Below are 24,744 nucleotides of genomic sequence, written 5' to 3'. Positions count from 1 at the left end.
ATCTCATTAAACTAGAAAATAGAAACGTTCTGACTGTTTAAATAAATTCTTGTTCACAGGCTAATGTTCTCAAAGACTTTAAAATATAAATACAAATCAACATGCGTAATGGTGTAGAAGTACACTTAGCTCCCCATTTTATTTTGAAATGGTTGAGACGATAGTGATCCTATCCTCTGTCCATTGTCACTCTACACCCTTCTCTCTCTGCTAAGAGATCTTTATCAAATGCTACTCGAACTTGGACGACAACTATCTAGTCTTCTTCGATACTTGTCCAATGAATAGTGATGAGCTGAGCACTCTTCTAGCCTTCTCCTGGATGCGCTATTCCTGAATCGATTCCGAAGCTGAGTAAATGGTCATGACCCAGATTTCCTTCTTTTGGGTCTACGCATCCGTCGTGCCCCTACTGTAGAAACTTAGAAGTTATACATGCAAATACCATGCGAGAGAGAGAGTAGTGGAGCAATTTCCAAGCCTCCAGTAAGGGTGAGGTCTTCGGTCTTATAAGGGGGTTTCCAAATCTATTTTCATGGAGCAAGAGGCATGAATAAAAAAAAAAAATTATGCTACAGGAGGATAATGTTGAATGTTTTTTTTTAAAAATAGAAGTTCTTTTAGGACTGTATATTTTAGCAGGTGCAATTGAGATTGGGTTAGAAATTGCTTCACCAGCTTATGGATTTTTTCTGCCACTTGTCAATTAGCTACTATTTTAAATTCTTGCCATGAAAAAAATAGAAGAAAAATAGTATTCATTTATTAATTTTTTATTTGTAGCATTCTTTATAAGATAACCAGCTTCCCTAAATTTGGGAGCTTAAACTTTTAAGCTGATCTATACTACCAAATCATGGAATCGCCAACTTTAAATCATTCCTAAAAAATCTCAGCAACACCCATTGATTTTTTTTATAAAACCCCCCTCCATGGGACCTTACCCTAACTCGCCTATTAGAAGGCATTAAAATCAACCCCAAGAGTTGGATAATGATTACATGCAACTTATTGAATCCTAATGGCGTAGTTTAACTTGCTCTCATAATTATTTCTGCTCCCCTTTCCTCTCAAATAGAATTGCGTTGTTTCCCTCTTTTAATTTTCATAAATAAGTCTCTTGAGTTCATTAAATAAAATAAAAGTCAGGTGCATCTACAATTTGAGTTTGACTAAAATAGTCTTAAATAATCATTTCGTTCAAAATTTAAATGCTCATAAACATATATTGCATCATAAACAATTATAAAAATATAAAATTAAATAAATTTATTCAATAATAAAACTATGGGTTGTGACATCGTGCCCCTACCTTAGTGTGTTTTAATTTAACTCTTATCCAAGCTCTTTATGGCCTTTTTTACCTTGGAATTGATGTCATCTATTTGCATGGTGATTTGAGTCCATGTCTCGAGCTAAGTGCACGTTGTCCTTTTTCTTAACATATTGGTGGTCACTTCCTGCCAATTGGTTTAGGATTGTGATGTTTTAATTTGACCACTGGAGGTCAGCCTAACTAGGGAAATACCTTGAGAACCCTATATAAGAGCATTCATCTAGTTCATTTTCTCATCCACTATGTATTCAATTTGCATCCACCTTCAAGAACTATCATCTTCAAGCATCAATGCGACATTTTATCCCACCATATTATTCAAGTATCCTTCAAGATCTAGACATCATGGAATAGCAAATTAAATCAATATTCATGCAAGTAAACTATATGTTTGTGTTTGATTTCTTTTAGGTCTTGTCATGTCATGTCATGCTATTGCATCAACACTTGTGATCGCATTCAAAGAACATTGCATCATCAATCTTCACCAACTACAACATATATGAGGTATAGCATCCAACATTTTAATTCAAAATTTTAGTTCAATTTCAAGGGTTAATTCCAAACTCGGGGTTTGACCTTGGCAAACCCCTATTACCAACATATTTCTTATTTTGCAGGTGCAAGTTATAAGTTTAGGACCTATAATTGTATAATTAGATAGAGTAGAAAGAGACAATCAGAACTAGCTTTTGTAGGTGCGAAAAGTGGAGGACATGGTCACCCCACACATCTATGTCAGACAAATTTCCAACGGAACTTTTGGGTTAGATTTTGAACATCATTTTGGTTCTACAAAATTTACTTTCATCTGTATCCGACATTTTGAAAATAGGGTCTCTCAAAGCACCATTATCCTACAACTCTGATCTTCTTCATCCCAAAACTATGTTTATGACTGCATATCGAATCTAAAACTATATATTCATGTTTATTTATGTCATTTTTCCATCTTTAGTCCTAGATCTAGCATTCAATTTACATATTTGCATTATTCATTTTAACTCAAACAAATCCCAGTGGAATCCAATTAGCATTCAACCCCTTTGCAAACATTTGGGATTGAATCTATTGATTTCATCCCTCTTTAATGTTTTTGATTAATGTAAACAAGTTTTACAGGGACCCGAAACCCAAAACTTTTACAATATCCAGAGAATAAGCATCAAAGATCATATCCAGGAGCAAAAGCTAAACCAACATGGTCCCTGCCCAAAAAATAGCCTAAAACACAAAAAAGACTAAGACCAAAAACCTACTGATAAGAATGCAACAGATATGCATTCTTCTGCATGATTTTCCTATTGATATCCTCCAACTCGTCCATGATAAATCTGGAGCTACCTTGCTCCTAGTACGAGTACATGGACCTGTCATAGTACGGGAACAAGAAATCTGACCACCTGTACCCTTCACTTTCTTTTTTAGCTTGGATTCCAAATGAGTCACACTGTCAATGGGATCAACGTTGTAATCCGCAATCATATTATTGACCCTCATCAAGCCTTCTGAACTATTATTCATAGCGGCCTTGCTGATCTCAACTAGATTTTTCAAACTTCCTTTGATTTCTTCTACACTCACCTCCAAATTCCATATTCTTCTTTCATGATTTGATTTCATCTTGTCCACGTCCTCACTAACTTTCTGGTTCAACTGGAGGATTTTCTCCATTTTATTGAGCCCAAAGGTGTTCATAAGAGTATCCACAATACCCTTTATACCCTCTTTTAACACTTCAATCTCCATGCCCATCTTCTGGAGACAATCCAACTGACTGTTGGCCACAAGGGAAATGCAATCATCCAAATCTAGGTCAATGGAAACCCTCCCCTGTTTCCCAGGATCAATGTCTATGGGAATTTCAATCTTAATCTCTTGTTCACTATCTATATTCCCTCACCCCCCCTTTCTACATTTGGGCTTCTTTTATTTGGGAGAAACAAAGTCAGCAAGTTTGGTCCCCAGATTTGTATATTTGCTAGCGACCCACCTAGGGTGCTTATTGCGCCTACTACTACTAGTTCCAGGGATAATATTCTGAATGGGGCCATCACCAGTAGGTAGACAATACTCAGGATTGTTGGACAAATCTTGATCTTTCCAGCCCTTGGCAAACCTGCTATCTTCCCCTTCCAAATCTGTGTCAAAAACCACCTGAACCTCTGGTTTGGAGGAAGAAACATGGGTTTTCAAAATAGGGGACGGCTTGAGTTCATGGGCCTTGGCATAATCTATAATAAGTCATATAAGTCCCTCATGGAGGACTGAATTATCCACATTCTCAGCATGTTTCTCCAAACTATGCCTTAAAGAAGATAGAAGATAAAACATAATGGATATTTTACTATTGTGCTTGAAGTGATTCAAAATAACAAAGTGGTAGGAAAAAATGCTCGCATACCGACCATAAAGAGTGATGTATCTCATGATAACCTCCATCATATTGGCCCAAGGTGTCTAAAGATCCTTCCAGTTGTAGCCACCATTAGCCATCTTCTGAACCCTATTCCGCTCCTTCAGCTTGTTGAAGAAAGTGGAGATAGCTTCTTCAATAGATTTCCATTCTCTATAAAACTTCCTTCCCTTCACCTGCATACCAATAATTTCAATGATAAAATCTTCATCAATCCTAAATCCAGCACCATAGACCTTAAGGATACCATTATCCCATCCGTTCACAAATTCTTCAGTGGCACTTGGCGAAATCCCCTTCAACCTTTCCATATACAACACCAGGCCTCTATCTGAAACTCATTCCAAACCTCTATATTCCTTTTCCAGTTTTCAAAAGAGGTGGGTTCCATCCTATTCTTGTTGCCCCCATGAAATGCACGGTACTGATAGAGCATGAAAACACACCCAGAACACACAACAACAAGCCTAACTAGAAACAAGCGAAGCCTCTAGAATAGCAAGAATTGGGAGGTGTGAAAATCTTCCACCAAGAAAAATTATCCCAACAGAACTCTTTCATTATGAATTGGTAATGAGTGGCCGATTAATTCAGCGTCCTTTCTAGTCAACTCACATAGGTTTCTCGGGAAACATTCCATTTCCATCCAGCATTTAACTTTCACATAATTCACTCTAAGATTTGTCATATAAACGGTGGGGGAATTTCCTTCCCGATACATGTGAGAAGCTTTAAAGCCATCCAGACTGACAATCTTTGATCAAATGCTTGATTGTTCAGCTTGGCTCCTAGTGTCTATTAATGCATTTAATTATGGTCATCAAATCACTCTCCAACCAAACATGGTTAAACCCTTCTCTAACTACCATTTGCAAACCAATGTAAGCCACAGAAGCCTCAGAGTAGTGGTTTGTTTGGGTGCCCAAGGGGAGCGCCACCGTGAGACTCATCCCTCTTTAATGTTAATGTTGCTTGGAAATAGGTTAATTCCTTGTTTAGATAGCTAAGCTAGTGAATCCTATTTCTACTTGATTACAATGCCTAAGGGTAATCATGCTTTGGAGACTAAGATACCAATAAAGAAAATAATGTTATTAAAGGTTTGTCACCTTCTAGGCTAAGATAAAGGGTGAATTGTCAAGATTGATTAAAAATGGTTGATTGAGATTTATTGAGACAAGTTTATTAAATGTTGGTGCTTAAGCGAATGGTTATGATTTCATTGATTAAATGGATGTTGGGGATAGAGATAAGATGTTTGACTTTTATTTATTTGGTAGTTTTTTATTTATTAATTATGGATGGGTATGTGAATAATTAAAAATTAATATTTTTTATTTATCCATGGATAATGGATGGAAATGAATTTATTTATCTATTTTTTGATAAATAAAAAAAATAAATTAGTTACTATTTTTTTTTTATTAAATGAAGAAAGTGGATTAATTAATGAAATAATAATTTTTTTGTAGCCAATTAGTGCAGTGGTATTATTAGTGAATTAAAATGGGCTATTAGCATACAATTAATTTGAAAAGGATGACAATAACATTGTAGTGGTAATAAAATTAGTAAATAAGAATGGTGGTATCAACATGGTGTTAGAAATGATGTAGGAAGAAATGTTAGATGGTGGTGGGTTTTAGGTGTCTATACTAAGCAAGGAGAAACTACTTATATTCATGATTATTTGTATGTGTCAAATTATTACATAATTTTTTACGTATCAAGCAACTTGCAATAAAAAAAATATTCCAGCATCGTAAATTGTGCTCCTTTAATTATGGAGTCCAATTTCACACTCTACTAGCACTCATTTTAGTATTTTCCATTCCTCTATTCATTATTTAATTTAATATTATGAGTTCTATGTGACTTTAATACAATTACATTTTATTATTTTGGCCCCTATTTTAAGGTGTGCCCTTTATCTTATTTCATCTCATGCTTATATGGGCCTTATCTTATTTTAAATTTCAAAGAACCTTTTCCCCCACTTAAAAATTATAAGTTTTCATAAAAAAAAATGCTTATGGTATCAGGGCCCTATTATCTCACGACGACCTAAAAATTTGGGCCTAAAGTGGCAGGATGATTTCCATTGGGGTGAAATTGTTCAACGCTTTTTGGATAAAATTTTAGGAGGATAAAGTGTCAACCTTTGCATTTTGAGAACTATCCCCAATGCAAATATATGATAATTCTAAGTTGGCCAAAAGGTGATTTTATTTTGAGATCCTTGTATAAGACATTGCTCCTAATTCATTTCATCATCTTCTATCATCACATTCTTACATCTATGAGTTCCATTCCAAGAGAAATTATTCCAATTCAAGAGCAAATGTGAGTCTAAAGAGCAACAAGCTACATCAAGGCATTTTTAATTATGATTTCCCTATGGATTTTATGATGATTTATCATTTTATTGCATCAACACATAGAGGAATTATATATCCTAAGAGAATTGCATCATCAATTGAAGTTATAATCATTTGAATTGGGTATATTTTTTATTCAAACATTTTGATTTGAATTTCTACTTTCAATTCATCATTGTTGTAGGCTTGAGTCCCAACCTGGGGTTTGACTTAGGAAAACTCACATACAACATCAAACACCATTTTTTTCCTCTTGTGTGGATATTTAGGTTCAGTTACAAGCTACTGATGGAGACTAAAGATGAAAAAGTGACCAGGACCCAAAGATAGAGAACCCCTTTGGAGCTCATCAAGAATCCTCTAGACAAGGGCGCTCGGGGTGACATTATCCTTGACAAGGATGCTTGGGGTGACATTGTCCTTGACAAGGAATCTTGAGGTGTCATTATCCTCCTAGTTCAAGTTGAAATTAGGTAGGAAGTAGGTATAGTGTCTTAGAGATCCAGATCCAAGTCAATATGTAGAAATTCACTAGTTGAACAAGGATGTTCTAGGTGTCATTGCCTCCTAAGTTTCAGTTTAGTTTTCAATCACAAGTACACTTCTATGTTCCCTTTATATTTCTTTAAATGTTCTAAAGTTTCTATTTCTATATCAAATAGTTCTAGTAGTTTGATTGTTCATTTATGCATGTTTAGATCCTAGTCACTATGCATTTCAAATTAGTCGAATCAACTTTTAGAACAAAAAAGGAATAAAATCCTTAATGTATTGATTGACTCTTGGATAAGAGTTTAGTCAAGTAATATTTCTACTTTAGTGGCTTTGCATTCCAATGTTTAGCTAAAAGAGAGTGTTGGTCTTAGCCTTATGCAATCCCTTTTTCAATCCTGAACAAATAGATTATTGTATTTTAAGTAGCCAAAATAACTAATAAATTAGGTAATTATTCTCTTGTATAAAAGGCCTCAATGACATAAAATAGGTTATTTTCTCACATATCCTTTCAACTAAATTGTGCTCCCTCAAAGAAATCACCATTGAGCTATAGTTGTGCCACAAATTTTATGAAAATTTGAGTTTTCAAGTATTGAGTTTGTTTCACACTTAAAGAATATATGATAAGATGACTTTTGACAATTGAAACAAGATATTTTTTTTCTCGAGGCATGCACTTACAAAGAAACACTAGGATATTTTACAATTAAAAAGTCTTGAATCATAATCTCACAAAATCAATGTAGAACATTACTCCAAATCATAAGGTTCTATGGCTTGTTTTCATGTCTTCGATTTTCCAACATATGCATATATTATAATTTATAATTGAAATAAATTGGATGTAAAATATCAAATTTTTATCTCTTTGGAATATTCTAATTGATAACTAAAGGGTATATATTTATTACCCTAACACAAAGAGCTATATTTTGATTCAGTATTTGATTTTTGATGAAAGGGGAGTGCAGCAATGGTAAGAAGGTGTGCAATGGAAAATAATAGTAATTATGGATATATAATATAATATTGTTTGTCCTCTCCACACAAGCTCACATAGATATTAAAGCTCTAATAGTAGCTTGAGTTTGAATTTTCCAAGCCCAACTCCACTGTATTCTTGGTACACAACTTGATTGATATTTATTTCTTGAAGAAGGGTTTTAGTAGAAGCCACTCAAAGCCACCATTATATGTCAAACATATTGATAACAAAATTCTCATTGTTTAACTTCACGTTGATATTTTATTTAAATACAATTGATGACAAAACTCTTTAATGTAAAAATTTCAAGTAGAAATAAAACAAGAGTTTGAAATGTTAGATATAGGGATAATGTATTATTGTTTTTGTGTAGAAATGTTAAAAAAATAGAACTTAAATTCATTTCTCAAACCAAACTAGTAGAAGATTTTTAAAAGTTTAGAATGAAGACATGCATATAAGTTATAATTTCTGTAGCACTTAGTGAGAAATTGACCAAGGAAGATGTATGTTTCAAGGTGGATGCAACTTTTCATAGAAGTCTAGTTGGCAGCCTCATGTAACTCACTACAACTAGACACGGTATTATGTGTGTTGTGAGCCTAATATCTTAGTTAATGTAGGATCCATATGAGCTTCATTGGTGTGCTATGAAAAGAACATGGTATGTGAGTGGTATACAAAACATCAATTATTTTTGGATTGAAAAGTATGCTAGTGGATTGGGCTAGTTTAGTGGATGATAGAAAATTAAAATTTGGCTATGTTTTCTCACTTAGATATAAAGTTCTTGGAGCAACAAGAAGTAGACAATTGTGACTCTCTTTTCAGCTGAAGCAGAATATATTGCTACTAGAATAACAAGTCATCAAACCATATGAAATATAAGGATTTTGAAATTTCTCCATTTATTGAAAAACATCCAACTTCTGCATAAGAGTCCCTACATGAAATGGAAAAACATTACCTTGAAGTTTTGGAAAAAAGAAATAAGGAACTGACCAAAAGGGTTATGGTGGCATTTCCCGTGGCTTTGTTTGACAAAATTACTCATTACTAGACCTTTTTATTTAGTCTTGTTTGATCAGGTCAAAGACATGCATAAGTTCATTGTAGGAAAGTTCTTGTAACATCAGTGTCAACATTTGTATTGTCAGATCAAGTCATGAGATTATTTTGTGTTAGAAAATGCCGTTCAAAATTACATGATTATTCTCAATCGTTCTCTTCAGCTCAAACAAATTATTACAATAAAGAGGGTGGTTTGTCATGATTGAGATTGTTCCATTGCATGGTTCAAAGATTAAGACACAGGTGATGGTTGTTAAGTTTAATAATCTGGTTAATTATTTTGTTGAAGATTAAGACACAGGTGAATGTGATAGAAAAGATAACAGGAAGTACATATAATTGATTGCGATTTAACCCTAAAAAGCTCAAATTGAAATAGTAGTTATTCAAGAGTATATGCATAATAAATACACAAAGTGGATTTGTACAGAATGCGTGAAAATGTGATGGTCAGTATCGCCCTGATTTATGCTCAGTTCTTATTATATGTGATCGTAAATGGTATGTTTGTATTTGAGATTAATTACAATTAGTCTATGATATATTGGTAAGAAATATTTTAGTTACAATTACTTTATGGCATATTTTCTATCTTTGGAATTCTTTTCATTCTGATGATGAATCATGGAGTGTGATTCAAAACATTGATGGAAAAAAATACACACAATCGAATCCAGAAAACTTCATAAGAAAGAAATATTTTTTTAAATATTTTTATGAGTAGTATCATTTGTAACAGGGAATTGGTTTAATGTTTGGAATGATTATAGGGAATTTGAGTCTTCTATAGTTTCTAGTGGTCATGTCATTTTTCCTAGTTCAAATCTAAAAGCCCAAGGTTGTTGTTCTTGCACACATTTATAACTCGCTCTTACAAAGTTATAATCAGAACCTAAAACATTGCTTGTAATTTAGATTTGTAGTTTTGAATGTCCCTCGTGAAACCTACTCTAGAATCCTAAAAGTTCACTTCAATTAAATCCAAGATATAGACTCTACTTCCATTCTTATAATTGCGAAGATGCAATAAACTCTAATTCTAACACCTTACAACAACAAACCACTTAGAACTTTTGATTTTTTCTTGCAATTCCAAACTTGTATCTTGATTTTGAATATCTAAATAGTTAGTAATTGAATTTTTTTTCTCCTACTTCTTTAGAGATAAAGTATTTTGATATATGATATCACCTACAAAAAAAAAGTATGATTTTAAAGTTCTTCCTCCTTTGAATCTCATCTTAGAGTTGATGAATATTTCAAATATAGATCTTGTGCACATGTTTAGAAGAATTCCACAAAAGAATAAATGAAATTAAGGGGTGGGGGGAAAGAAGAGAACAATATTGTAGAATGTGGAACAATTCTAGCTGTTTTCTTCCCTAGCTCACTGCAATCTTCTGTGCTAATGTTAATCTATGCATAGTTCTAGAAACAAAACACAAGAAGATTTTAAGATTTTTGAAAAAAAAGGTGCTCTAAAATCATGTTATAAGATATTGTTAGAATTCCAACTCACAATGAATGTGAAAACATAAGTATTAATTTATCTAAGCAATTCTATGAGTAGAATTCTAATCAATGCATCTAAGTACTCAATAAGGACAAGTTAAAGAATGAAAGAGCTATAGGATCTAGAATTTCTAAGACACTTCATTAGAGTTATTTTATGAAGAATTAAGTTGTTTAATCACCTTTATCAATAGAATTGTGCTAAATATAATTGATAAGGATTTTAACCTATAGATGTTCCAATTTATTGTTATAATCCTAAATGGTAAAGAGTGTATTGATCAAGATATTCAAATCAAGAATGGTTTGTATAGTTAGATGGTAGAGGTTATTCTATTAAAATATTTCTTTGGGAACTTCTACCTAATTTACTCAATTTTCAAGAGGGCTATCTTTTCTACATTAGAAAGAGATAGTCTTAGGTGTTGGTTATCTATAAATTCAACTCAATAAAGAACTAAATAAAAATATTTTAGAAGGGTCAATGGTTCCTTTGTCTTTATCATTATCAAAGTGTTGTAACTTGGTATTAACAAGATAATATAAGTTGGAGAACCATTATCATTATTATTATCATTATTATTATTATTTTTATATTTTTTTGATAAAAGTGGAGAGTCCACTGAACTTATATTAATTAAAAGCAAATTTTACATCGGGTTTAGACATGGCATACCGGCAGGAAAGAACCCACAAGAAAACCTCCGGTTGTAGCCATTTTTGAATTTACAGCAGAGATATATATAGCCCTTACAACCAGTATGTTTCGACAAAAAACCCCACCCTCCTATCACTACCTATTTTTACAAAAAATTCGATCTGACAATTTTAAACCAGAATAACTCCAATCAAAGAAGAGATGGGTGTGAAGAGATAGCTGCATGAGAGAGAAGTCATTTTCAGGCCCAATGCAAACCATTTCGAACAGAATAAAAGCCAAGCTGCCTACAACCCTGCAAAAAAACCAAAAAACCACCAGCTACAACACAGACAATATGTTAGATATCCAAGAACCAGGAATTAGTGCTCTCTTCCGGTGGCAACTGAGAAGAGAATGGAGGTGAAACCACCCTTAAAGGGAAGGCCACACAAGCCGGAGCAAAACACAGAAAGCCCAACAAGATCAGTGAATGCAGAGCCTGAAAAACAACCCGTGCTTTATCCACAAAATGGTCAGGAGCCAAATATAACAAAAAATCCATAGAGGCTCTAGTAGTTTCCAAGGAGTCACATATCAATCCCATTCGTAACTAATGAAGCAAATAACCAGACCAGCCATTAGCCAAAATCTCATGGCGAGGAAGAAAACCCCCGTAAGGAAAAGAGCCCATATCAAACTGATAACTATCCAATGTAGCAGAGACCAATTCCCAATTACAAACTGTCGGAAAGACAAACGAGGATACCAAGAGGCGAACCAAATCCAAATCAAGTAGAACATCATAACAAACAGTAATAAAATGAGAGAGAAGCTCATCATAAGAAATTTCACGAGCAACTTGTAACCACCTACATCCCAAAAGTCTGCGAAGCTCAAAATCCACTGCGAGAGTAAATAAATTGAAAACCTTACCAAGTTTAACAGAATTATCCTCACTTGCATCACCATCCCCCAATGAACGAGCTTCTAAAACCACTCTATATACTCCACATGAAAAAGAGGATGGCATTTGCAGGAAGAAGGGCACCGACAACCAAACAGAAAAAATACAAAAAACTATTTTTGACATTGACAGAAGAGAAATGCATTTGAAGGAAAAAAATGGCCTAAATTTCCCACAAAGGTACTAAAACAACCACTACAATCACACTTGTATCAATTCACACACATTTAAAATCCTTCCATTAAAAATCATAAGTGACTCTCCCACAAGTAGGATACTAACACGGAAAAATAAACTAACCGTACTCCAAACTGACAGACCCAGACAAGCACAAGGCAGCTAGCAAGTAGATATTAATCATCGGATAATAAAACCTTACAAACATACCAGCGGCTGGAGGAGATGACGCATGCAAAAAAGAATGTAGGCCTAAAGGATAATGATTACACAAATCACACTTGCCACAGCCATAACCCGATATAAATGAGGATAATATTGACAAGACATAAAAACACATAAAAATCGGAAAGTAAAATCAAAGGAAATTTGTCTCCAAACTAAGATAGAAAAGCTTATGAAACTTTAGAGCAAATTCCCTTACATTACCAAATAAACCATTTAACTCGAAGTGGCCAAGATAAAGATCCCGAACTGCAGCTTTAACACAATGTGCACCAAATGTGACAATATTCATATGTGAGAAAGAAAAACAACTTAAACCTCGTAAAGAAAATAAATTTCTTGCCCCCATATGTATGCCGAACGGAAAATGAGTACACCATATTAAAAACAAGCCGATAAAATATAATGTCATCCAAGCCTAAATCTCCAATTCTTAAGTAATACACACATTACCATCTAACTCAAATGCAGAGATGTATAACTACTCTAAATGCAGATAGATATAAGGCCTTCTATCAACACATGAAGCAATGATACAAACTGTATTGAGAAGAAGAAAATATGAATACTTCAGTAAGAAATGGAGAAAAAAAACCAAAGATTTTAACATGTAGTGCCACTTAGAAAAAATAATCACTCCAATCATCTAGAAATACATGCATTAACATCTAACCCAATTGCAGAAGTGTAAAGAACTCCATATGCAGATAGGAATAAAACTCCTCCTATTGCCACATGACGACCAGATACATACTGAACTGAGAAGAGGATAATACATATATTTCAACAAGAATGGAGTAATAATTCAAAATAGATAACTTAATCTGAGGGATGAGGCATATACCCAAGGAGGAGTTCTTGAGGAATGTCACTTACTACTATATTCTTATTAATAGCAGCTGAGTCAATAGCCAAATTAGCCAGGAAAACTGCCACTTTATTTAACTCACGAAAGCAATGAGATAATACATAAGTATCAAAAAAGGATAACTTCTCCAAAATGTGATCAATTAAATACTTCAAATGCCAACAATTACTTCTACAGTTCAACACACTTTGGATAACTACCATTGAATCCCCCTGAATGGAAAGGTGTTTGATCCCAAGAGAGATAGCCAAGTCAACCCCAAGTGACAAAGCTTGACATTCAGTGAAATTGTTTGATTGAGACCCAAGGGCCTGGCATTGAGCAGCAATTAGGACAGCATTATGATAAAAAATGGCCATACCAACCCCAGCCAGACCTGGATTCCCCCTAGAAGCACCATCAAAATGAAGTTTGAAATGACCCGGAGGAGGAGGAGCCCATTTTTCCACGATTCTCTTTGATTTAAAAACCAAACTCTTTGCAAATAGACCCATGGGAAGGGATACAAGCCAAAAATTTCTAGGTCCTAGTGATCATGCCATCCCAATGGGAAAAAGATGTCAGATTATCTAAATTTTTATGAATCTAAGACAAGGCCACCTTCGAGATAGAGGCCTCTATCTTGACTAAGATATCAGAGAGCGAAGAAGATGTCTTTTTAAAGATCCTATTATTTCTCTCTAACCAAATGTTCCAAATAATAATCAATGGGGCTATGATCCAAAGATAGGCATAAAAGGAAGAGGAAAACAAAAGAGGCCAAGCTCTAAACTGAGAGAGAATATCCCCACCAGTGGCAAAAGACAAGCCTAGCTTCTCAAAAAACCAATTCCAACATCCTAAAGCAAAATCACAGTGGAGGAAAAGATGAGATGATGATTCCAATTTCTGTTTACACAACACACAAGGGAAAACAACCGATAAGCCCATTCTATCCAGTCTCATGCCAGTGAGAACCCTATCTTGAACCGCAAGCCAAGAAAAAGCTTTGGCCTTCGGCAGACATGCAGGATGCCAGAATAATTTATAAGGCCAAGAGGGGAGAACCATAGCCGGCGTAAGAGAATTGTAACCATCTCTCACTATGTATTTTCCAGAAGAATTCTTAGTCCAAATGAGCTCATCATCCTTCTTAGACAAGATGATGGTTCTATCTTTAAGGATCGAAGAAAATTCTGCCTTCAAGCAAGGGCTAACAGGAAGGAACTCAATCGATTTCCATTTAGCCAACACCAAATTTCCACATTGAACTACATTAAAGTAGTCTGATAGAAAAACCCCCATTTATCAAGAAGTATTGATTTCAAGGGAGACCAAAATAGAATCCATAGGACAATAACCATTCCAAGCATCATCCCAAAATCTAACTTTTGAACCATTGTGCACGACCCAAGAAAGATATTGTAGTAGGACATTTCTACATTTACCCATGAAGTTCCAAATAGCCGACCCCTTAGGCAAAGTTATGGCCCTGAAAATAGACTCCCTAGATCCATTAGACAGATACTTAGCGAACATGATTCTAGCCCAAAGGGAAAGCATATTTTCATACAGTTTCCATAATAATTTGGGCCCAAGAGCCAAATTTTGACTCTCCAAACTACGAATGCCAACCCCTCCTAGTTCTTTAGGAAGACAGACCTTGTCTTAAGCTAACAAGGGGATCCTAGACTTCCCATCCCTATTATTATTCCAAAGAAAAGACCTTAGAGTATCCTTTAAACTAACAATATCAACCTTAGGAGCTTTTAGAATTGACATTAAGTAAATTGGTACCGCATTCAAAACAGACTTAATCAGCACAATTTTCCCAGCCATGGTGATCCATTTTTGGTTCCATGCCAAAAATTTCTTCGACACCCCTGAAACAACTTTATCCCAAAAACTAACCTTAACCTTATTAGTGAAGAAGGGAACTCCTAAATAGGTACAAGGTAGAACCCCCTGTTGGAAACCCCAAAACCTTTGAAGCTTATCCTGAAGCAGAGAGTGAGTATTTAAGAAAAAGATCTTAGATTTCTCCTTATTAACCATTTGGATTGAGAAAGCTACATAATTCTTGATCACTTGATCTATAACTCGAGCCTCCTTCAAGGATGCACAACCAAATAAGAGGGTGTCATTAGCAAAAAGACAATGGGAAATCCTCTAATCAAAATTTTGAATTTTGATACCCTTCCATAAACCATTCTCTCGGGCTGAGCCAATTGCCCGACTTAGAGCTTCAGCTAATAAGATAAATAAAAAAGGTGAGAGCGGGTCCCCTTGCCTTAAACCCCTAGAAGAGTGGAAGAAACCACAAGGTGACCCATTAATGAGAACCGAGAACCTTGCCGAAGAGATACAAGCCATAATCCATTTTATCCAAGCCAAGGAAAAACCCAACCTAACCAGAACTATTTTTTAATGCCTTCCATTCGACCCTATCGTAGGCTTTCATCATATCTAACTTAAGGATCATGGCAAGATATTTTTGGGCAGAAATCGAATGTAAGACCTCATGAGCAACAATAGCCCCTTCAGGAGTTTCCCTATGCAGAACAAATCCTCCTTGTTCTAGGGAGATAATTTTTGGTAAAAGAATAGCCAGCCTTAAAGAAATCACCTTGGAAAATATCTTATAAATAGTTTTACATAAAGCTATAGGACGATAATCTGCAAAGGTTTTAGTTTCCTCCTTTTTAGGTAAAATGACTATTAGGGTAGTGTTTAATTCTTTAAGAATAGACCTATTTCTCCTAGCTTCCTCTAAAGCCAAAAGAACATCCTGGCCCACAAAATCCCAGCATTTCTAGAAAAATAAAGGAGTAAAACCATCAGGCCCGGGAGCCTTATCTGGATTCATAGCAAAAACCGCCCTCTTAACCTCATCTAAAGAAAAAGGAGACATTAACATTTTATTATCCTTAGGAGAGACAAGAGAGGGAATGAAGGATGGAATATTGTTAGAAACATCAATATTTTCAGATGAAAGAAGATTCTTAAAAAACTTAACTGCTTCCCTAGAAATATCCCCATCATCTGAGAGAATATTCCCCTGACTATCCTGGATGCAAGATCCTACTCCTGGCCCTTTTCATTTTAGTGCTTGCATGAAAAAAATTTGTATTCTTATCCCCATCAGCTAGCCATAACTCCCAAGATTTTTGTCTCCAATAGACCTCCTCTCTAGCCAAAATTTCATCGAGTTCACTCCTAAGGGACCTGATTTCGTCTAATACCTTACAAACCAAACCATGCTACAAAACGTTCCTATTCAGGACTTTTAACATATCTAAAATCCTTTGTTTTTCTTCAAAAATATTCTTGAAGTGATGAGAGTTCCAACTCCTAATATTTTTTTTAAGAAAACAGATCTTCTAGACCAACTGAAACATTCTAGACCCTATTAAAAATGGAGCCTCTCCCCACCATTGATGTAGGAGGGGAAGAAAAGAGGTATCCTTGAACCACATTGGCTCAAACTTAAATGGAATTTTGAAGGAAGATCTATCCCTGACAACAGTCAGTGAAACCGGGAAATGATCCAACCCAGACAGGGGAAGGATGGAAGAAAAAAAGTCAATGTTAAAATCAAACCCATAAGAAGAGAGTAAAAATTTGTCCAAATGTTCTGCAATCTGAGAGAAATTTTTCCTCATATTAGTCCATGTAAAAAGACCATTATTAGGTTTGCAATCAAAAAGAGACATGTCAGAAATGAATGCATTAAAATCCTCCATTGACTTCTTGTTTCGAATAATCCCCCTTGATTTTTCAGAAACTTCCAAGATAGCATTAAAATCTCCCCCTAAAATGACAAAAGAATGATCCCTAAGGGGGGCTAACACCCTAATGATTACTTGCCAAAGATCATATTTGGCCAAGATACCTAGGGGGGCATAAATGTTAAACACCCATACTTTAAAGCTAGAAGCTATGTGGGAAACCAAAGACAACATCGAATTTGGCTCGGATGCTACCATCTTTACATCAACTACAAAATCATTCCATAACAATGCAAGGCCTCCCGATGCTCTAGCACCCGGACATGAGAAAAAATTCCACTTTTTCCAAGATGAAAAAACTAAATCCGAATTTTGTAACGAGAGTTTGGTCTCCTGGAACAAACCTATATCCCACTTAACCAAGTCTAACTGAGACTTGATCAAGCATCTCTTGTTAGGGGCATTTAAGCCCCAACATTCCATGAAATAAACCTCATTGTTCTCGAGGGGAGGTCGAAGCTCCCCTCTTTTCTAAAATGGGAGATGAATTCTCCCCAAAGATTTTATGCAAGCTTCGCTTCACCGCAACAAATCTAGTCACCAGAGGACTAATAACACACATTTTCTTCTTTTTAAGAGAACAACCACTTATTCCCTTTCCTAATGACAACTTGGAAGACTTCTTGAACGAAGATGACAAAACTTGTTGAATGCCCGCATCTATTTCTAGCTGAGTTTTATGATTCTTTGGAGGTCTACCCCTACTTGGGGACACTAGAACATTAGGGAAATTTAGCTAAACTTGAGCAATCGATGATCTAATGGGTGTTTTGGCTGGGGATGAAAGAACCACTTGATTTGAAACAACCTGGGGGGAATTGATAGGGACCTCAGAAGGATTTAACAAAGGAGAAAAAGGCAGGCTATTATGAATTAAATCTAGGTCATTTCCCAAAGAGCACAAAACCTTTTCAAAGATCTCCTCTTCCACAAGATCCATATTAGTTTTAAGCAACAACTCAACTTGCTGAGCCATGTGTTCATCAAGAGAAATATGCAGAGACTGAGGCATGTCACATTCCCTAAAAGGCTCATTATGGAGTAACTCTTTCACTTGTTGAATTAAAACCTCCTCTTCATGAATTAAAGGAGTTGACACAACCGGAGCAATGACCCCAAAATCTAAAGGAGGACTAGACGATCGTAGTAAAGATTTAGGAACCTCATCCCCTAACGTAGCACCCAGTCCCTCCATCGAAACAGGTGGAGCAGGGCAAACAATTGAATCATGTATTGGCCATCTTTACCATGACCACCGGATTGGGAAACTTCTAAAATAACCTGAGATAAATTAATTTTGTCCCTATCTAGCTCAACTGTAGCAGAATTATGATTAAGAGGAGCAAAATTGTTAAAATCCAACTTAGGTTGACAAACAGACCCAACCAAGTCCTGAAAAAATTCATTAACCGTAGTATTCTGCTTAATTTGAGCTATATTATTAATAACCTCCTTGGGGTGACGAACAGATCCTACCAAAACCTAAGGGGAATCTTTAGCAGTGGTAGGGTTTAAAGGGGCATTCCGATTATTATTATTATTATTATTATTATTATTATTATTATTATTGAAAGTGGTGGGTTTAGTTTCTTAATTTCTCATACATTAGAGTTAGAGGATTTATTAGCATTTTATATCGACTTCTAAGGTATTTGAATGATATAATAGTCTTGTTATAAATTTTTGACAAATTTAATAGTACAAATTCTTATCTAAAAAATATTAAACAAGCATCTAATCCCCACTAGTAATTGACTATTTCACTTGTAAAAATTATGCAAGTGCATAAGTTGTAGAGGTAGAAATGGCTATGGTGAGTCTTCACCCCTTAAAAGGATAGTAGCATATGACCTTATAGAAAAACATGTAGGGCCATAATACATGCATAAGAAAAGATAGGATTAATTTCAAGATGATTATGATGATGAGAATAATATAAGAAAAGAGATTATTGTGGACTCACAATATTTTATATTTTAAATTTTGGGATAAGAGATGTGCCTAAAGAAATATTAGATGATGATTATAAAGTGTTCTAGATAATAAATAATACATATTTGATATAAAGAAAATTCCTCTAATTAATTGGTTTATTCTAAAATACAATTCAAGTGAGGAAACAACACATTGTAATCAAAAGAAGCATATATTGGTTGAGAAATAAATTGAAGGAATTAATCAAGAACAAGGAAGAATCATCAAAGAACAAGAAGAAAAGGATCGATACATTACATAAATAAAAGCCATCTTCTTCCACTTCTATGCTTCCAACCATGTAAGTAGAACTTTATTTAAAAAATAGTACATGTAGATGACTTAGGACAATAACCATTAGTGGATAAAAGGAAGGTGGTGGAGAAGAAGAAGAAGAATTTGAAGATCAAATTTGAGTTTTTTGAAAAATATTATGAAGGCTAAGATACACAAATCCTAACTCACTCTATTTCATCTCCATAAAAGTCATCTCATCCTTATAAAAAAACCAATATCCCAAAGAACATCCCACTTCTCTTCATAAATATCTCACTTGAATCCTCTATTCTCTCTCTCTTTCTCTCTACCTCTATCTTTCTCTCTCTCCCTCAATCTCTAAACCTTTCTCTCCACCTCCCTCTCCCTCCCTCCTTCCCTCTCTTTAAGCCTGTCTCTCTCCCTATCTTTCCCTCTATCCTTCCCTCTCTACTTCTCTCAATCTAACCTCTCTCTCCCTATCCCTCTAACTATTTGATCTATATCTCTACCTCTCCCCTTTTCCCTCTCACTAACTCTACCCCTCCCTCCCTCCTTTCCTATCTAATTATTTCTCTCTCTCTCTCTCTCTCTCTCTCTCTCTCTCTCTCTCTCTCTCTCTCTCTCTCTCTCTCTCTCTCTCTCTCTCTCTCTCTCTCTCTCTCTCTCTCTTCCTTTCTCTATACCTATTTCTATTTCTCTATATCTCACCTCCCTCTCTAACTATCCCTCTAGAAATCTATCTTTCATTGTTAGCAAAATATCTAGGGACATCAACAAGAGTTCTTAGCCCTAATGAGTTTCTATTGTTATTGTCTTACTCCCCAAACCTAGTCCTGTTAATAAAGGCAAAAAATCAAATCTAGATGATTAGTTATTTAGTCAACAAAATACAAGTAACATATACACTACATAATATTGAGACCTAAAATTCATTTTATTGATTGCATTCACATAGTATATCATTGCAATGGTGGAAAATTAGGGTTAGGGTTAAATTAAGATAATAAAACCACTAAATGGCCTAATTAACCATTACATTAGGGAGGAGAGCAATCTAATAGACCTAACCTTGAAAGGCTAGGATTTTGATCAGATTCCTGGTTCCTTTTGATAGGGATTTCTCCTTCCTAAATTGAATTGAGTTGGATTGTTGCAAATTAGGGAAAAATAGGTGATTATTGAAGCACTTTGGCAAAAATAGTGAGCTACAGATGTCATGTGAAGCCACAACTTGGATTTGGGAAAAAGAATATGTTTCAGATCTATTCCCAGAAGTTCAACCTAATTTTTTCGGGACTAGGTAGTGTCAATTCACCATATTCCTCTGAATTTCTCACCGTCGAAAGTTGAACCTATTCGTTTCTATGAATTTTGTCGACCATCCCGAATGTAGCTCTATACATGTTTCTTCTACACATAAATAAAGGGGAAATTGTTTAGAATAGGGGTTTTCCTAAGTCAAACCTTGATTTAGGAATTAAACTTGAATGAAATGATGCAAATACTGAAATAAATGTTGTATAGATATACCTCAAATCTACAATTGTTGATGATGATGCTTTTCTCTTTGAATGTAATCACAAATGTTTTATGAAATGGCATGAATATGACAAACCCCTAATCACACACATGTTTGCATAAGATTTATGTAATTTTTCTCCACAATGGTTGAATGATGAACATGCAGCCTTGAAGCTCTCTGAAAATACTTGACAATGAATGCTTCATGGATGCATGAATACTTTAGGTAAGGTGTAAATGGAGACTTAGATCTAAAATGAATTGATATAATGTATTTATATAGAGCTTTATAGGTAAATTACCGATTAGGCCAACCTCCAACGGTCATGTGGAGCCATGAGGATCAAACATTACCAATGAGATATAGCCCCTACCCCATTTCAAATTGGGGCTAGATTGAGCAGGACCATGGCAATTTGGGATGCTATGGTCTAGACCAAGGCACTCCATGCCTTGGTCCCACCATAATCAATGCTGAAAGAGGGTGGATATCCTATGGTAGGACCTACAAAAGGCTATTCATGGCCTCAAAACTAGAGAACAGGCACAAATGGACCTAGAAAGGGATAGGGATAGGACACGCTAAGGTAGGGTCATACACATGAGGTGTAAATTGGATTGGTGAGAATTTCCTACACTACAATCATATACACTCTTATATATTTTTATACATTCATATTTTATTCTTCCCTTCGTATATTCTATAAATCCTTATAATTTCATTGTATCTCCCTATATGCATCTTACTACTAGTGAATGTGTCTTACAATATTTACAACTTCAAGATGGGATGTCACCCATACATAGTTCCCCTATCCTATATGATATTTTCCAATTTGTGTATTATGTGGCCTTAATGTGGTGAGATGTGGCATGATTCCTAGAAGTCTATTTGGTTGCCTTGTTTATCTCTCTCTCTCTCTCTCTCTCTCTCCCTATTGTAATTCTTAAAGTAGGTTAAAATGCAAGCACATTTACTCAAATCACAAAAAAAGGATAAAAGGCATGGTGATCCTGTGAATTAGAACTGGCATGGCTTGTTTTTTATATGATACATTCTTTATCTAACATAGAAACACACTTTTCATGATGCTTACAAAATATCAATCATTGTCCAATAATTCCACCACCTTTTTTCATTTTGTAAATGTAGAACTAAATTACATATTTTAACACTAAATTTGATTCTATGAACTAATATTTTCATGTTCCTAGCATTGGAATAATAATTAACATATTTCTTGTTTGAATTTGATAATATAAAAATGGTTGTTTTAATTTTTTTTTACTAAGTACATTAGATTGGTATAGAATAGAATAGTAAATACCAAGGAAGAAAAAGCTCAAATTTATGGAGGAGTGTGAAGCCAAAAATGAACTAGACAATATTGTGCGATTGGTGAAATTGAATCTCAAAGTTTAAGGAATATCCTATTTAAATCTTTATATCTTTTGTTCATGCCACCTTCTCAACATAGTTTGTGTGCTACATATCATATAATTGTGGACCCAAATCACATCTATCCATGAAGAATAAACAAGTGAGAAAAGTCTCCACACTATAAATCTAAAGGATGAGATAGCCTAATTGTACTCTATGGACAATTCACTATCCAGTCTTCTCAATTCTAATCGAACTTCTATTGCAAGTCCCTTGGAAAATTACATCTCCACAAATTCTAAATTTATTTATCCACACATTATAATGTCTCATAGGTCTACGCTATTGTAGATATCCTTTAAAATTAGATTGGATTTTATCTATTTTCTCCATATTTATTTAATAAATATCCTCCAATATTATCTCCTCAATATGCAATATTTCAATAATATATTCCTCATTGGATTTTTATATGTCATGTGGTGATATAATTAGTATAAGATGAATCATCTCATTGTACTTCCTTTCTAATCAAAATATTGACTTCAATTCCCATGTCAAATAAAACATCTTTTAATAGGAAAAAGTGAACTTACAAAGGTAAAAGTAACTCAAAATAAATGCGTTTTAGAGGAGTTCCTTATCACCAATGAATTGCACAAAATTATTTTGACATCTTATATATTTTCTTTGTGTTGATTTCATTATCTAATGTCTCTACACTCCAATGATCTAAATTGACATGACCCTAATGGTGCAATGTCAACTTAGTCTAAATTTATAGATTAGTAACAAAACCTCTTTTGACTATATACTAGTTCTTTTTTATTTATTTTTGTCATTTCTTGTGACCTAATGACACCACCTAGCTAGGTTTTGGTTTGGATTGTCTTATTGCTAAAAATATTAAGTTTAATATAATCATTTATTCACTTTAATCATGAGTTAATTATGACTATCCTATAATAACTATAAGTGATTTATAGTTGAGGACAACCTACTCATGGTATTCCATTTGGCAAAATTCATTTCTTAAAGCTTGCTACGTTGTAAATTATTCTAGTCCTCTTATCATCCATGTAGTCAAGGAGATTTTGGGGGAGGCCTTCATAATAACGTCCCACAGATATAGAGTTAATACAAACATCCCAGATAGATTTCTCGCCGCCATCATTAAAGCTAGTGAGCTAAAGGTGACAGCCAGGCATCTTTGCAAGAAACTCTTTGACATTTCTCTGTTGGGAGAAATTTCTAATGTTGTTGCCAACATTGATGATCATTTCACTATTCTTTGGCCAAAATATTATTTCCTCACTCGCCGAGCAGGAAGAGTGGTACATTCTCTCTGGTTTTTTTGTTGATTAATTTGAGGGAGGCAAGTAATTCTCAAACACATGAGGTTCATCCAGAAAGTCTTGGGTCTAAAATTTAACAAAGAAAAAGAGTGGTTTAAGGAATATATCATTGAGGATGGCTTGGCAAGCAAATATGAGCTGGACGCTCAGGGACTAATTATTGAAGATGAAATTTGGCCTGAAGAGGACTCTAAAGATGACCTTGTTGTTTCTGGTCCAAGCCAAGTTGTTGCAACAATTTTTCTGGCCCCAGCCACCTTTAGGCACGATCGAGATACCGTGTTTCATGTTTTGGTTGTCTTTTGATTCTGCAAATAAGAGCTACATTTTGTAGGTGATAGTTCGGTCTGTATATTTCGATTTTCTCTATAGGCGTTTGCTCCGCCATGTTTTGGTCTACTTCAACAATTGTAGATCAGTGCTCTTAGGGTTTTTTTTTTTTTCTTGGGGATGCTTTGCTTTATCTGGTCTACATCAATGGATACTAGGTTAGACCCAAGATTTTTGTAAAAACTTTATATTATTAATAGAAATTCCTCGCAGCTCTGCTACATTTTAACGATAAAAAAAAAAATTATTTCTATATTATACAATTTATGGCATTTGATAAATTATTCTTATCATGACTAAATTTACTACCAATTAATGGAAATCAGTAAAAAAAATGACTAAATATACTACCAATCGATAGAAAAATAATGACCAAAAGATACTATTAAGCATATGACCAAAATTATTGCTAGAAAAATAATGATTAAAATAACTAAAAATACTACCAATTGACATAAATTAGTTAATATAGATGACTAAATATGCTATCAATGGACAAAAATCAGAGAATAAAAATAACTAAATATACTACCAAATTGATCATTCAAAACAACCATTAAATGACTAAAATCGTTTGATCATAGATTTGGTCATGTTATAAATCGCCGACAACAAACTACTAATGGTCATTGACCAAGATTAGTCATCTATATGCAAGTTTTAGCAGTTCTTTTAGTCATTTATTATTGTTTTTATACTAGTGAACTCATGTTACCAGTATAGTAAGTGACCCACCTAACACTGTGTCATAGCCCCTATGTAGATGTAAACATATAGAAGCCCTAGCCCAAGTTGGCATATTGTAATATGCTCCCATGCCCAAATCTGCAATAGAGCAATGCCATAGCTAAGAGAGATTGAGCACCTAAATAAGAAACTGCATGAAGTTTGTGATCAAGAATTGCATAAATCATACCCTCCAATACTTGTCTCCATCCCATAGGAAATCCATGCCCATGTCTATCTAGAGCTAATATCCCAACAACAAGCGCACCAAGAACAACGATATGCCTATCATACATGCACATCATAGTCCCCCATTAGATCTCCTAGTAATCAATCAATACATAGGTGAACAACATCACACA

The 24,744-nt window shown here is 34.6% G+C and overlaps 1 protein-coding gene across 1 annotated transcript; it reads right to left on the bottom strand.

The window, feature by feature from the left end:
* Window positions 1-13,021: 13,021 nt before the first annotated feature.
* Window positions 13,022-13,564, bottom strand: LOC131876563 (uncharacterized). Its single transcript, XM_059221993.1, has one exon. It carries the CDS (start codon window positions 13,562-13,564, stop codon window positions 13,022-13,024), a length of 543 nt encoding a protein of 180 aa, XP_059077976.1.
* Between the last annotated feature and the right edge of the window lie 11,180 nt (window positions 13,565-24,744).

The sequence above is a fragment of the Cryptomeria japonica genome, chromosome 6 (assembly GCF_030272615.1).
Source record: "Cryptomeria japonica chromosome 6, Sugi_1.0, whole genome shotgun sequence".
NCBI classification, from domain to species: Eukaryota; Viridiplantae; Streptophyta; class Pinopsida; order Cupressales; family Cupressaceae; genus Cryptomeria; species Cryptomeria japonica.
The sequence above is the reverse complement of the archived record's forward strand: the minus strand, read 5'-3'. Positions and strand labels throughout refer to the sequence as shown.

Coding starts and splice junctions, on each gene's coding strand:
- LOC131876563 (XM_059221993.1), bottom strand. CDS start 13,564: ATGGGTCTATTTGCAAAGAGTTTGGTTTTTAAATCAAAGAGAATCGTG.